The sequence below is a fragment of the Oncorhynchus masou genome, chromosome 3 (assembly GCF_036934945.1).
Source record: "Oncorhynchus masou masou isolate Uvic2021 chromosome 3, UVic_Omas_1.1, whole genome shotgun sequence".
In the NCBI taxonomy this organism is placed as follows: Eukaryota; Metazoa; Chordata; class Actinopteri; order Salmoniformes; family Salmonidae; genus Oncorhynchus; species Oncorhynchus masou.
In genome coordinates this window covers 20,328,643-20,345,383 of record NC_088214.1, presented here as the reverse complement: position 1 = coordinate 20,345,383, position 16,741 = coordinate 20,328,643, and the positions used below count along the sequence as shown (strand labels likewise).

General features: G+C 42.7%; 1 protein-coding gene across 1 annotated transcript in view; it reads left to right on the top strand.

Annotated features, from left to right (window-relative positions):
- The window catches only part of LOC135506956 (obscurin-like), an 81,486-nt gene that overhangs the window by 51,087 nt on the left and 13,658 nt on the right, over positions 1-16,741 (top strand). Inside the window, 15 exon segments of the mRNA XM_064926397.1 lie at positions 1,505-1,771; positions 2,379-2,654; positions 2,906-3,178; positions 8,815-9,105; positions 9,379-9,651; positions 10,250-11,206; positions 11,209-11,655; positions 12,625-12,906; positions 13,124-13,205; positions 13,360-13,481; positions 14,013-14,210; positions 14,367-14,399; positions 14,547-14,645; positions 15,360-15,578; positions 15,801-15,971. Of these exon segments, the coding sequence (XP_064782469.1) occupies positions 1,505-1,771; positions 2,379-2,654; positions 2,906-3,178; positions 8,815-9,105; positions 9,379-9,651; positions 10,250-11,206; positions 11,209-11,655; positions 12,625-12,906; positions 13,124-13,205; positions 13,360-13,481; positions 14,013-14,210; positions 14,367-14,399; positions 14,547-14,645; positions 15,360-15,578; positions 15,801-15,971 (3,990 nt within the window).

Sequence of the window (16,741 nt, the reverse complement as noted above, 5' to 3'; positions counted from 1 at the left end):
GGTGGAATATGCAGAAATCGCACCACTATTCCTGGTTGCAAAAATGTGAATAGTTCGCCTAATTTCAGTTTGTGTGCAGAGAATCATGGTACCATCTAAAGCGCTTTGAAATACATTTCCAATAACCAAAAATAATATGTTTGAAGCTGGTTTTACAAAACCGAAAGTAAAAGATGCAAAAACTAAACTTAAGAACGGTAAGAATAGAAATAGAGCACATACAACAGATATACCATTTCTTAGACTTGCTTTCAATGAGAATGACAGATCTATAACTCACATTTATGCATAAATTTGCTCGAGTCACCCAAAAATGAACATATTGCAGCTTCAAGTATAGTTACATTTACATTACATTTAAGTCATTTGGCAGACGCTCTTCTCCAGAGCGACTTACAAATTGGTGAATTCACATTATGACATCCAGTGGAACAGCCACTTTACAATAGTGCATCTAAATCATTTAAGGGGGGGTGAGAAGGATTACTTTATCCTATCCTAGGTATTCCTTAAAGAGGTGGGGTTTCAGGTGTCTCCGGAAGGTGGTGATTGACTCTAGGAATCATCCACTCTAATCTTATCCAACAATTATAGAAATAAATCATATATGCCTACTGTAGTGTATTCACATTGAAATAGATGACATATTATGTCATCTATTTTGTGGTAGTATGTGGGATGTATGATTGCTGATAATAAGTGATGTGTGCACACAGGTAGTGATAAAGAAATAATGTGTGCACTTATTTTATGAACTTAGTTTTGATGCAGTTCAATTGGTACAGTGGGACAGATTTGACCTGTAAACAAGCTTTGCTGTTGTTGTATGTCAACCTATAGAATCATCAGTAGCTGGAAATTACAGTGTAGGGCAGTACTGCTCCACCATCCACCCTGGCCTGCCACTTTCCCTTACTTACTCTCACTCTTCGCTTCACCTCCACCCTGCACTGCACCGCCCCTAGCCTGCAAGCACTGAAACTCTCTAACCCTTCCTACCTCTGCCCTGTCAGTCTGGCATATCTATCCACCCACTGGCATATCTCCCCTTTCTCATTGGTTGGTTAGTGGGCAGTAGTTGTGTCTAACTCCCCCTGCCTCTTGAGGATTTTGGGCTTTTCACTCCCCCTTCAGTTTGGAGTAATAAAAACATCTGTCACAGATAAGTAGACATTCACATACTGTATCTAAGTGCATATTTGGCCACGGAGTGCTGCATCCATAAGATATACTGTTAATCAAGGCAACTCTAAGGGTTTGCCACAGCAGCACACAATACATACTAAAATACTAAGCCACCTCTGATACCACCAACAACTCAAAACATGTATCAAATTTCCCCCTTGGGGAACAATAAAGTTAACTCAATTCAAAGTAATATACATCAAAATACTCCAAGGTGTACTGGGGTGTTTATAAAGCCCAGGTATTGTTCTTTGGCATGCCGAGAGAGTGCATGTCAGTCATGATGACCTTGTCATATGACCCCTGCCCCCACTCTCAGACCCCACAGTAGAGGTGGTGAGCGAGATGCAGGACCTGCGGGTGGCTGAGGACCAGCCGGCTGAGTTCATCTGCCAGTACTCCCGGCCGGTCCAGGCCCAGTGGAAGAGAGATGGTCGGCCATTGCAGCCTGACGGCCAGAGGGTGGTAGTGGAGCAGGACTGGACCGTTGCTCGCTTGTACATTAGACACGTGTCCACTGAGGACAGGGGGAGATACTCCTGTGAGGCAGAGGGGACCTGTGTGGTTGCCTTACTGGAGGTGGAAGGTGAGCTTCTCTCCATTTGGAAAGAGCACCTTGCTATTCTACCATTCCACTGAACTTGTAAAAATGTTTGTTGTTGTTTTCAAATATGAACAGCAGATAGCGATTTAAAGTAGGTATTTGTTTATCCTTTAATTTATACCATCTTTCCCCCCACCCCTCTTTAGCAGGCAAGGCTAAATGATAAATGTACATGACTTCTAAACCATGAGACCTGATCAGGAAAAACTCTGATCAAATAGGGCCCTTGTTTCTCATGGTCAGGTCACATGCACAGGAAAAACTCATGGCCCTAATGTGAAAATGGGGCAAAAGCATTGTAAGACAAAGCATTGTAAGACTCACCAAAGACTGCATTGACGTCCCTGGCAGGTAATTTCATGCATTGTGCGTATGTGTGTGTGTGTCCAGCAGTTTTAGCAGGTTTTCATTGTGAGGTTCCGCTTGAATAGCAGCAAGTGTCAAGCATAAAAAATCCACTTGACCTACAGGCCACCGTGAACCTGAAAACCCCACAAAAGCTTGTCTTATGACACATTCTCCCCTCTCAGTCAAAGCTATTATTTTACAGTAAACTGCCCTCTCCCTGCTCCCCTCTCCACTCATACAGCCAAACCCATTGAAATCCTACAAGGCTTGGAGAACATGGACACCATTGACGGCGGGGAGGCCCTATTCGAGTGCTCGATCTCTCGTTGCGAGATCAAAGACTGCCACTGGCTGATTGGGGGCAAGCCGGTGAAGGAGTCGCCCACCACGGAGATCGTGTCCTTCGAAAATGGACGCCGCCACCTCTTGCTGCTCAAGGATCTGCACGTTGGAGACAGCTGCAAAGTTACTTTCCAAGCCGGCACCGCAACAACCTCCGCCATGCTCAACGTCAAGGGTGTGTCACCCCAATTAATGTCCAACTTTCAGTATGTTTGTTTGTCAATTAGTCAATTAGTCAGTGTTTTTCTGGAAGCGTAAGTCTTAGGCCTGGTCTACTGGTAGAAATAACATACTACAGATAAAAATGAGGAAAATCTGCCTGCAATTGCTATAGGAACCGAGACTAGCATTAGTTTCTGTATATGTAACAGTATTGTGAGTCTTGAGTTTGTTAGGCATTATATGACATGGATTTTGTGTGAGTAGGCTGGCAGCTGGATGTGGTGAGTGGTCTGGAGGATAAGGTAGCTGTGGTGGGAGAGACTCTAGAGTTCAGCTGCATGCTGACTGAGCCTGTGCCTGAGGCGGAGGTAGCCTGGTACTCTAACGGAGCCGAGCTAAAGGCTGATGACACCTGGGGCATGAGGGCTGACGGCTGCTCCTACCACCTGGTGCTTAGACAGGCACCAGCCATGCCACCACAGGAGATCACCTTCGCTGCCAGGGACGCCATCTCCATGGCCAAGCTCACCATCATCAGTAAGTGTCTGAACAGCCATTTTGGAATCAATAATAGAAGCGTTCTCCAGGGAAGTGATTCTCAATTCTGTTAGATCCATTCATCTCTCTTTCGCCTATTCTCTACATTCAGAACCACATTCCTATTCATGTTAAATACTGTTGAAGTTATATGGCTACAGGTTAATCTGCCTCACCTAAAGCCCATTCTGGTGGGAAGCTCCTATAGACCACCAAGTGCTAATATCAGTATCTGGATAACGTGTGAAATGCTTGATAATGTATGTGATATCAACAGAGAGGTACATGTTCTGTGTAATTTAAATATTGACTGGCTTTCATCAAGCTACCCACTTAAGAAAAGTTTCAAACTGTAACCAGTGCCTGCAACCTGGTTCAGTTTATCAGTCGACCTACCAGGGTAGTTACAAATAGCACAGGGTTGAAATAATCAACATGTATTGTTGACATCTTTACTAATACTGCAGAAATTAGCTTGAAGGCAGTGTCCAAATCCATCAGATGTCGTGATCACAATTTAGTAGCCATGTCTAGGAAAACCAAAGTTCCAAAGGCTTGACCTAATATAGTGTATATTTGTAGTGATTCTCATGTGGATTATGTAAAGAATATTTGCTGGTTTGTGGTTTGTAATAAAGAGCAACCAGACGCTGTACTTGACACATTTATGACATTTCTTATTCCAGTTACTAATAAGCATGCACCCATTAAGAACATGACTGTAAAAACTGTTAAATCCCTGTTGATTGATGAGGAATTTAAGAATTGTATGGTAGAGAGTGATGAGGCAAAAGTTATGGCAAATAAGTCAGCAGAACTGAATGGCAAACGTACTGCAAATTAAGAAATCATGTGACGAAAACTGAATAAAAACAAGAATAAACTATACTATGAAACAAAAATGAATGATAGTAAAAAGCTTTGGAGCAACTTAAAATCTCTTTGGGCTGAGATCCCGCTAACGGGATCGATATGACAACAGCCAGTGAAAGTGCAGCCAAATTCAAAACAACAGAAATCCCATAATTACAATTCCTCAAACATACAAGTATTTTACACCATTTTAAAGATACACTTCTTGTTAATCCCACCACAGTGTCTGATTCCAAAAATGCTTTACATTGAAAGCAAACCAAACGTTTATGTTAGGTGAGTGCCTAGTCACAGAAAAACACAGCCATTTTTCCAGCCAAAGAGAGGAGTCACAAAAAAGCAGAAATAGATAAATTAATCACTAACATTTGATCTTCATCAGATGACACTCATAGGACTTCATGGTACACAATACATGTATGTTTTGTTCGATAAAGTGTTTAGTAGTTCCAAAACATCCGGTGATTTTGCAGAGAGCCACATCAATTTACAGAAATACTCATAATAAACATTGATAAAAGATACAACTATTGTGCATGGAATTATGCATACACTTCTCCTTAATGCAACCGCTGTGTCAGATTTCAAAAAAGCATTACCAAAAAAGCACACCATGCAATAATCGGAGTACAGCGCTCAGAGACCAAAACACCCCAAACAGATATCCGCCATGTTGTGTACTCAACAGAAGTCAGAAATAGCATTATAAATATTAACTTACCGTTGATGATGTTCATCAGAATGCACTCCCAGGAATCCCAGTTCCACAACAAATGTTTGTTTTGTTCGATAATATACATCATTTATGTCCAAATACCTCCTTTTCATGGCACGCGATCACTAGGAGCAGACAAAGTCAAAAAGTTCCGTTACAGTCTGTAGAAACATGTCAAACGATGTATAGAATCAATCTTTAGGATGTTTTTAACATAAATCTTCAATAATGTGTCGTGACGTTGTATCAGTTAATGTGATGACTGTTGCTCATCGAATGATTACAAGTTTCTAATTACGTGATTAACGGAATCAAGCCATTATTAACTCATTAACCTGGGGCACCATGGGAAAACTAGCTTTTATTGAGTTTCTATTTCCCAAATTAACTCAAAGAATATTAGAATATCGATTTTACAACAGCCGCTAATTAACCAGTTTCCTCTACTAATCTCGTTCTGAACATCGTATAGCCCATAAATCTGCACGGACCCGGGTCTCACCAATGAATTCGTACCACACCAATCTTCGTTGAATATTTATTTACTAAAAAGCTAAAACTATGATAAAAGATACACATAGACAAAACACATTATAGGCTATTGATTCGAATTTAGTATAACGGGCCAACACACTCTGGCGAGTGTTACCCACAATGGGAATTTCAAAAGAGAGAAAAAAAGAAAGTACACAAGTTTGGCTGAATTTGTCAGCTATGCTATTCTAACCCTAACCTTGCCCCAAACTGCCGCTCTTATGGGTCAGAATATAATGATGTAATTACGTGGGGATGATCGCAGAGGATTCTCTGCGTGGACCGTTCCGCTGTTCGATGACGCACTTCTCCTGCGCACCTCCCTGCTCGTCCTCTCGATGTCAGTGTTCTTTTTGGCTTAGGAGTCTGTTCCCTCACCCTTTTCTCTGGAAGGGGTCTTCTGAGGACAGACAGCTCTGTAGCTCAGAGCTCACAGCATAGGAATGAAACCCTTTATATACCACGATTCGATGGGAGATGGAGGCTAGGTGGTTCGACTTGAATTCACCCGCTTAGACACAGCTACTCAGCCGTAGCTTCGGTAGAAAAGGATTTCTTTGTCCTCAAACTTGCGTTGCGTTCTGGGTTCGTTGACTTTTTTAGACCTTGTTGCAGCTGGGGTCACGTAGTCCTGCTGTGAATTCTATACTCACAGGTTTTATACCCTTTGGTCAGAAGTGGGCGTAGCCGCCTTTAGGGCGATTTTCTGGGCGTACCAAGTTCATGAGGCAAGGTCCAGATTTTACTCAAATCCAATTTTAGACAACTAACTTAACATTTCATCTCCCCCAAAACATTCCCTTTGATTTGGACATTTTCCACACAACGTGTATAAATGTTTGATGTATAAACATCAAACATATACTAGGAAAACTCTTCATGTTGCAATGTTTTTGTAATAACGTCATCTATTAACCTTTAATAACAAAAAAAATGACATACATTTTCATATTCCATCTATTGTCAAGACCACCATTGTGGCTGACGAAAACCATTGTTCCAAAGTCCCTTTAGTTCATGTTTAATGTTCTGAGGCTGGTTCTCCATAGTAACAGGACAAAGGAATTTGTCTGTGGCCTGAGATTTACCAGGGGCGTGAGGGTCCATAAAACCCCCCACATCTTCAGACCCCTTGATCTCTCCTCCTCTGTTGGGGTTGAGAGATAATCTGTAGGGTTGTGGTCTCCTGTAACCTGACCTGATCAGGACATTCATGATAACTCAAGATAACTCTCACATGAACTCTCATGGCCAGCTCGTGACTCTCTGGCAGACCTCTGACTCATTCCCCTCTCATTCACCCCCACTTAACAGTAGAAGCATCAAACAAGGTTCTAAAGACTGTTGACATCTAATGGAAGCCATAAAGGAAGTGCAATTTGGCCCCATAGATACTGTGCATTCGATAGGGAAGGAGTTGAAAAACTACAATCCTCAGATTTCCCATTTCCTGGTTGGGTTTTGTCTCAGGTTTTTGCCTGCCATATGAGTTCTGATATACTCACAGACATCATTCAAACAGTTTTAGAAACTTCAGAGTGTTTTCCATCCAAAACTGCTAATAATTTGCATATATTAGCAACTGCGCCTGAGTAGCAGACAGTTTACTCTTGGCACCTTTTTCATCCAAGCTACTCAATACTGCCCCCAGCCATAACAAGTTAAATTATAGTTTAGGCAAAAAAGCAAACTCAGCTCCATAATTCATCGAATCAGATTGCTCATTTATCACACAACTCACTGATATTGTAAACTACTTTAATGATTTTTTTCATTGGCAAGATTAGCAAACAAGGCATGACATGCCAGCAATAAACACTGACACTACACATCCATGTATTCTGTCCAAATTATGAAAGACAAGCATTGTAATTTAGAATTCTGTAAAGTGAGTGTGGAAGATGTGAAACAATTATTGACAATGACAAGCTACCGGGGTCTGGATGAAAAACAGTGGACAATATTGCCACTATTTGACATATCTTCAATTCAAGCCTACTAGAAAGTGTGTGCCCTCAGGCCTGGTGGAAAACAAAAGTCATTCTGCTGCGTAAGAATAGTAACGCCCTCTTTACTGGCTCAAATAGCCGACCATCAGCCTGTTATCAACCCTTAGTAAACTTATGGAAAAAAAAATATTTGACCAGATTACAATGCTGTTTTACAGTAAACAAATTTACAACAGACTTTAAGCACGCTTATAGGGAAGGACACAGCACTTACACAAATGACTGATTGGCTGAGAGAAATTGATGATAAAAAATTGTGGGGGCTGTTAGATTTCAGTGCGGCTTTTGGCATTATTGATCATAGTCTGCTGCTGGAAAAACATATGTGTTATGGCTTTACATCCCCTGTTATTTTGTGGATCAAGAGTTGTTACCTGTCTAACAGAGAACAAAGGGTTTTCTTTAACATCATCCAGGTAAAATTTGGAATTCTTCAGGGAAACTGTCTAGGCCCCTTACTATTTTTCTATCTTGATGAACGACAAGCCAGTGTGTCTATGTAGAGTTGAAGTCGGAAGTTTACATACACTTAAGTTGGAGTCATTTAAAACTCGCTCTTCAACCACTCCACAAATTTCTTGTTAACAAACTATAGTTTTGGCATGACACAAGTAATTTTTCCAACAACTGTTTACAGACAGATTATTTCACTTATAATTCACTGTATCACAATTCCAGTGGGTCAGAAGTTTACATACACTAAGTTGACTGCTCCTTTAAACAGCTTGGAAAATTCCAGAAAATGATGTCATGGCTTTAGAAGCTTCTGAAAGGCTAAATGACATAATTTGAGTGTACCTTTGGATGTATTTCAAGGCCAACCTTCAAACTCTGACCACTGTTCAGTTGTGTTGTTCGGTACCACAAAGAGGGACTTAGGGAAATTACAATTGGTTTGAACAGGGCAGCACGGCTAGCCCTTAAAAGATCATGGGGGCGCTAACATTAATGATATGCATGTTATCTCTCGTGGCTCATAGTGGAGGAGAGATTGGTATGAAGTATTGACATTCTGAGTGCACCAAGCTGTCTATTTAAACTACTAGCACACAGCTGAGACACCCATGCGTACCCCACAAGACATGTCACCAGAGGTCTTTTCACAATCCCCAAGTCCAAAACAGACTATGGAAGGTGGACAGTACTACATAGAGCCATGACTACATGGAACTCTATTCCACATCAGGTAACTGATGCAAGCTGTAGAATCCCAATTATTATTTTTTATACACCTTATGGAACAGCGGGGACTGTGAAGAGACACACAGGTACAGAGACACGCATACACACACAAACAATAGCAGTCTACAAGCGCACATGGAAATAACGTTGTATGGTGTTATTATACATTTTGTACTGTAGATATGTAGCGGTGTGCTAATGCTATATGATATTTTGTTAGTGTAATATAAGTGCCTTGGCAGCAGCTAATGGGGATCCCTAATAATTACAAATACAAATTCCTCTCTCTTCAAACCCACCATTGACCCACTCTCCTTTTATAGCTGTTCCTGACCCCCCGGAGGACCCAGAGCTGGTCAGTAAGAGTAAGCAGGCGGTGACCCTGTCTTGGTTCACACCCCTCAGCGACGGAGGCAGCCCTATTTTGGGCTACAGGGTGGAGATGAGGCTGGCGGACAGTGTCCTCTGGCTGCCGTGCCATGCAGAGCCTGTGTGTAACACAGAGTTCTCTGTGGATAACCTCATCCCAGGGAGCGGCTACAGGTTCAGGGTGGCAGCCATCAACAGAGCTGGGACAGGAGAACCTGTCCAGCTGCCTCAGAGCGTTCAGCTGGGTGAGTTGGCTATTTGATGAGCTCACACCTGAGCCAAACATAGATATCTCTATACGACTCTGTCTCAAGCCCAGCATGTTGAACAACCTAATTATAACCTAGTCCTAGATCATATATGTGTTAGTTACACCATTTAAAACCTAGGAGAGTCTAATACATTTATTATTGGCATGAATTGTGTCTGTAGTGTCCCATCTATTGGAAAAAAATATAACTCAATCAACAACCAATCAATCAATCAACGAACAGTCAATCAATCGTTTTGGTCCATAGAGGCTCCAGTGACAGTGACCCAACAGTTGGCCTGTCCAGACCTGCAGGAGGGTAAGATGGCCCGTGTGGCTTGTGACCTCTCTGCTGAGGGCAGCTCGGTCACCTGGCTCAAAGACAACAAGGAGCTGGAGTATGGGGTCAAATACCAGGTCACCACAGAGGGCAAGACACAAGTGCTGCTGATCAAAGACTTTGAGTCTGCTGACCAGGGTGTGTACACCTGTGTGGCCTCAGACGAGGCAGAAAGCTCCCTTAATCTCCACCTACCAAAAGGTACACATGCCCAAACAAACCAGAATATTATACCATGTCATTTTAATTTTGCTTTTCCATTCGCCCACATTAATTTATTATGAAACTCTTGTAAGCCATTCTCCTCAAGCCAAACTGGAAGCTTGGTGGAGATGTGTTTGCTATTTGAGGGTAAGTTAAGGTAAGTTCATCAGCTAGTTCTAGCAATCAATCAAATGTATTTATAAAGCCCTTCTTATATCAGCTGATTTCACAAAGTGCTGTACAGAAAACCCCAAACAACAAGCAATGCAGGTGAAAATGCACGGTGACTAGGTAAAACTCCCTAGAAAGGCCAGAACCTAGGAAGAGAGGAACCAGGCTATGAGGGGTGGCCAGTCCTCTTCTGGCTGTGCCGGATGTAGATTATAATTATTATCAGCTAGTAATGGTGTGAGGTGAGCTCCTTCTTTCAAAGTATACATGAACACACTACTCCTATCAGAAAATAATTTAATCCCATGGGTAATTGTCACTACATGATCAACATAGTTCTTCTAAATGTAGTGTGTGTTGGGGCTGCTATATTGTAGAGATGTCCATTTGTTGCATATAACATTCCATTGTGTCCTGGTTGTAGGTGGAGATGGGGTTCAGTTGGAGGAGGGGGCCCAGCCCAGCCTGCCTCCTGAGGCTGCCTCCGAGGGTGACGTCCATGCACTGTGGGAGGACCTGGCCAAGAAACGCCGCATGAGCCGAGAGCCCACCCTTGACTCCATCTCTGAGCTGCCTGATGAGGAGGACAAGGAGCCCAAGACACCCAAGGGACCAGTCAAGGAGAAGAAAGCCCCGGAGAAGGAGAAGGTGGGGGTGAAAGCCCTGGAGAATGAGAAAGTGGATGTGAAAGCCCCGGAGAAACAAAAGGTGAAAGAAAAGGAAAAGGTTGTAGAGCATGTCATCGTCCCTAAGAAGAAGGTGTTGGAGCCAAACTTGTACACCAGCTCTGAGGATGAATCCAGGCCTCCAACACTGGTTTCCTACCTAAAGAAGAGCAACAAGTCCTCCCTCTCTGTGTGTGACCAGACAGATTCCATCTCCACTGAGAAGTTCTACGCACAGTTCAAGTTGAAAGAGGCGACCACAGTCCAACAGACTTCCGTCCAACAGACCTCATCTTCAGTACAGCAGATCACAGCACAGACCACGGACATCACGGAAGTCGTTGATGAGGAGGATGAAGAAATGGGACTGCTGGATGCTGCTGTAAAGATCCAGGCTGCTTTCAAGGGGTACAAAGCCCGCAAGGACATGCGTCCAGTCTTCAAGGACGTCTTCAAGGACCAGACCAAGGAACCCAATGGCACCATCCACCTGGAGTGTGTGGCGGAGGGCAAGCCAGAGAAAGTGCGCTGGCTGAAGGATGGCGAGCACCTGGCGGACGGCAAGCACCACCACATTGACATCTACAACGATGGCACCTGCTCTCTGGTCATCACTGCCATAACCACCAAGGACACGGGTGTCTACACCTGTGAGGTCACCAACAAGTTCGGGGTGACCACCCACAGCGGCAAGGTGACGGTGGGCTCGGCGCGGAGGCATCTGGAAGGAGACCCCTGACCATGGGCTACAGTGCCGACAGCGAAGCGGAGAGCTCGTCAGCAGAAAGCGAGATGGACGAGTCTCTGAGGCAGGCTAGCAAACGTCTTCGCCGCCTCCTCCGCACACGCCTGCCGGCCACGTCAGAGGAGGAGTCGTTCGTCAGCTGTGATGATGAGGCTGACCTGCAGGCCCCCGACCCCAAATCGTACCGCGAGGACGAGCGATACATCTACATCCGCTTTGACAAGCGGTCTGAGGCCCAGGTGGCGTCTCAGCGCTTCAAGGAGATGTTCACGGCCCAGGGCGTCCCTGTGGAGACCACCATCCAGGAGGCTGGACCTCTCAAAGTGGAGCTGCGCATCATGAAGATGGGATACACTCAAGATGGCTCTGCAACACCCACACAGGAGAAGCAGCTGCCTGTGTTCATGACAGGAGCCCCCGGTATGAAAACCAGAGAGTACATTTCTCTGTATGCCTTGCTGCAATTAGGTTTGATGCTGAGATTATACCATATAATTAAATAGGTATTTATTGTATCTCTATCGGTTATACTAAGTCATTTTGTCCACCATTCTAATTAGTAATCAAAATTAACCAGTTAAATCACAAAAAGACTAATGCCTTTGACATTGAAGTAATGTACATGTAATTTATTTTGCTTGAATAATATAAATACATGTTTCAATGTGTTTAAATTCCAAACATTAACAGGAGCCTTTGCTTGTTAGCTAAGACGTTACGTGTGTACTTGCTAAATAAATTGTCAAATTGTCCTCATCCAGGCTTTCATCTTGCTTTTCATGGTGTATTGTGTGTTCCATGTGGTCATACTACATTACCTTTTCTGTCTTCGTGTGTGACCTAATGTTCATTTTCTCTTGTCCAAACAGTTTGTCTTTCAGTCATATCAGTGTGTGTCTTCATTTGGTATGTTTGTTTTGATGTAGTGGCATGTGTCCTCAGTTATGTCCCAAACATTTGTTTGTTTGTCTTTGCGGTAATTTAATGGTTGCTTCAATTTCTTTTTACCCACTTCTTTCCAGTATTGACACTATATATCCATACTATTGTTCTATTCACACTTACCCTCCATTTCTCCTCATGCGGTTCTGCCCTGCCGTAGTCCTCAGTTTTAAATATGTTTGTCTTTGCTCTCCTTGACCCACTCCATTCTAGTATTGATACAATCCTTTCCATCCAATAATCCTCATGTTGCACTGCCTGCCTTTACGCCCTTTTATATCTGTGCTTTTTTTGTACTGTAAAAGCTAATTATAAAAAAATATATATAGATAATCCTGGTCAGTAATAATTACACATGGAATACCAGTGAAATTAATCCCCTGCATAATGAATAAAAGCTCCTAATTTATTGTTGTGCCTAACTGATTGTCCCGGTCTCCCCCCCAGCGGCCCCAGTCTTCCTGACTGAACTCCAGAGCCAGGACGTGCCAGACGGTTACCCAGTCAGCTTTGACTGCGTGGTGATTGGGAAGCCTCCACCCAGTGTGCGTTGGTTCAAGGATGGTAAGCTGCTGGAGGAGAACGACCACTACATGATCAACGAGGACCAGGAGGGCTGCCACCAGCTCATCATCACCACCGTGCTGCACTCTGACATGGGCGTCTACCGCTGTATGGCTGAGAACACCAGCGGCATCGCTGCCACCAAGGCTGAGCTCAGGGTCGACAGTGAGTACAGAACATATAATATTGATTGGTAGGTTGGTTATTTTGTTTGTTAATTTGTTAGTTATGTTGTTTTTGTCGTTGGTTCTTTTGGTTATTTCGTTGTTTATTTCGTTGATTATTTGGGTATTTAGTTGGTTGCTTGGTTGACTGTATGCATAGGATATCCTCATCCATGTTATTTTGAGAGTAATTGTGTAATGCATCTCTCTTTCCTCAGTGTCTTGCAGCTCAGACTACGATACTGCAGCTGATGCCACTGAGACCGGCTCCTATATCAGTGCCAAGGGCTACATGTCTAGGTGAATGAGACAACTCAGAGTTTACAAGCCCTTTGACTTTGAATGCAACCTTCTTTACCATGGAATCCTGATTCCTAATAGGACCTCAAACGTTTCTCTGGTCATGTTACTTCTTTACTGACAGCTTTGCTAACTTCCTGTCCTCTCCCCTCAGGGAAACGGAAGCCTTTGAGTCTGTGGTAGAGGATGAGCAGATGCCACAAGTACTGGATGAGCTCCATGATGTGCACGTCAGCCCAGGTTCACCCATCGCTAAGATGCAGCTGAAAGTCAAAGGTTGGTCTGTGGGTTACTCTCCACCTCCCCTGCATTAATCATACCCTGCTAGACTAAGTTGTCTCTGCTCAGTTCCTTCAGAGGTCGATAACTTAAATAGAGAAGATTTAACTAGAGTCATGTGTACCTAGATCTGGTAAAAAAGCCAAGTAAACACTAAAATCTAATTTTATTTGTCACATGCACCAAAATGATTGCTTACAAGCCCTTAACCAACAACGCAGTTCAAGAAATAGAGTTAAGAAAATATTTACTAATTTTTTTTTGTAAAAAATACAATAAAATCTAAAAGTAACTCAAGGATATTAGATAAAGAGGCTAAATACAGGGGGTACCGGTACCGAGTCAATGTGCGGGGGTACAGGTTAGTCAAGGTCATTTGTAAATAGACTATGCATAGATAATAAACAATGAGTAGCAGCAGTGTAAAAACTACTGCCCCCAGGGCAGGTAAGTCGGAGGCAATTTATTATTTCTGCCCCCAGGGTCAATAACTAAGTGAGTTGCTTACTCTTTGTTGATATTTCCCAGGGTTCCCTAGTCCAAGGGTGTACTGGTTCAAGGACGGCCACCCGCTGCGTTCCTCAGACAGGATCCTGCTGCTGGACAAGCGAGATACCCACAGCCTGGAAGTCCTGGAGGTGAAGAGGGAGGACACAGGAGAGTACTCTGCCTACATCAGCAACGCTGCTGGAACGGCATACTCCTCTGCTAGGCTGCTGGTTCTAGGTAGGTCTACTCATGACTGAAAGGTTTATATTGAGATGGATTCCTGTCTTCTACTTAGGATGATGTATTTAGTCTGCATTATGATATGTGTGTTATTGTATACACAACATAACATTCTTGTATTTACTAAATAATTAATGGTTACCCACTCAACAGGTCCAGGAGAGCTTACGCCTGTAGAGAAGCACGGTATTTAATTATGATTTTATAATATTCATTGATTAATTAATTTATTCATTCATTACTGCTTGCACTGTTGCCTATAGCATGTCACATTGTTCTGAATTTTGAGCTACGTAATGATGACGCTTTTCTATACCCATGTTTACTTCCTAGATCCCAAGGTGCCTCTGGTGCCGCCCCGCTTCCTGGAGAGGTTCAGCAACAGGAAGGTGAAACAGGGAGCCAGCGTCACCATGTCTGTCAGAGTGGAAGGTATCTATCAACAACACTAAACTCATATATAATGATGGTATATTTAAGCAATAAGGCACGTGGAGGGGTTGTACAGTATATGGCCAATATACCACGGCTAAGGGCTGTTCTTATGCACATCACAACGCGGAGTGTCTGGACACAGCCCTTAGCCGTGGTATATTTTGGGCATATACCACAAACCCCCAAGGTGCCTTATTACTATTATAAACTGATTTTAGCAGTAAATGTTTTGTCATACCTGTGGTATAACACTGCTGTTAGCCGATTCTCATTTAGGGCTCAAACCACCCGGTTTATAAAACATGTTATAAACTTGGTAATTTGTTTCATGCCTAAGAACAGCCTTTAGCCGTGATATATTGGCCATGTACCACATACCCTCGGTCCTTATTTATTAATTATAATATATGTGTACGTTTTTGCTTTGTAGTGTGACGCTAAGCTAGAGAAACAACAACTTCAACCTCAGATTGTTTTGGCATGTAGTAATTGGTTTCTATAGCCGCAGTAACAGTACAGTATATCTTTCAACCTTGGCTGAGAGTTGACCAAGTCAGAGGAGCAGACCCAGAATCAGTAACGTGTCCTATGAGAGATTGTCATTTATCATACAGACATGCCTGCGAGTCCACAGACTACTGTTTGATAAGACTATTCATCATACACCATGTGAATTCCCAAGACCCACTATCTATATGTCTGCTCTCCAAGGTTCTCCCACACCAATGGTGACGTGGTTGAAAGAGGAGTCTGCTGAGGACGTGTTGTGGATCAAGCCAGACACTAAGGGCTACAAGGTGGCCAGCTCAGGGCGCCAACACAGTCTCATCCTGATGGATGTGGGCTCTAAGCATGCAGGCACATACACCTGCATCGCCACCAACAGGGCCGGACAGTCCATTTGCACTGCCCAATTTGAAGTGGAGGATGGTGAGAAACTGAACGATATACTGTACTTGGTTTGTTTGGATCCCCATTAGCTGTAACAATAGCAACATTTCTTGAGTCCACAATACATATTAGAGAAACAGCAAAACATACTGACACATGCTTTTCTAATCATACATAATATAAATTCATGTAGTATATGCGTGGCAGACAGCAAGTTCTAATGTGAAACATTCCTAATGTATTATCTGCTTTCTGTTGTAGCACCACGGCCAAAGGAAGAGACCACAATCCCTCTGGGGATTACTATCAGCCCTCCAGACGAAGATGTTGGTAGAGGAAAAATGCAGTATCTAGGTGAAGTTGGAACAGAAGAGTTCCTTATGAAGCTCACCTCCCAGATCACGGAAATGGTATCTGCCAAGATCAGCCAAGGTGAGTGAAAATGTGTCATGGGCTGTTCCATCAAAGGTCCAAAATAGGGCAGTTAGAACATTTTCTTATTTGATTTAAAGAAATGTTCTTCCACTCTGTGTTGATTTAAGATCAAGTAAATACACTTTGTGATTTGATGCAAATTTATTTCGATTTTTACATGTAACTTATAATGACTTCTGGAATAGATTAAAGTAATGTAAAATTAATATCTGGTAAATGGGGATATAATGGTCAAATACATCCTGGTGTATTTTACAGTCTGTGCTTTTATTGCAGGCTAAAACATTTGAATCTGCTTGTCTATGCTAATACAGAAAGGTTATTATAGTGTTTTAATAGCATAATAAAATATATATATGTATATGTCTCTAATATTGCCATTGATCAAGTCTAAATTCAAATTGTATATATACATAACCTTTGTAATGCTGTCATAAACACTATAAGCTATCTGTCATAACACTTCATCACCGTTTATGTAACGTTATGACAAGTTTCTCTCATCCCACATGCAGTACATCAGGCAAAGGGCCAACTAACACACCAGCGTTTGTTGGATACAGATACACCACTGCGACTGTGGATGTCAGTTACTAATAGAGCTTCATGCAGGCTTTAAGAATGAACGGCTCAAAGAAAATGTCATGCACATTGCCTCTTGCTGCTCGCCATTTTCTTTATGTTCATATAATTAAGTATACTTTGATCTCTTTCTTCTCACTCACTAATACTTGTTCTGCTTGTGTTTTGAGCAATACATGTATGTG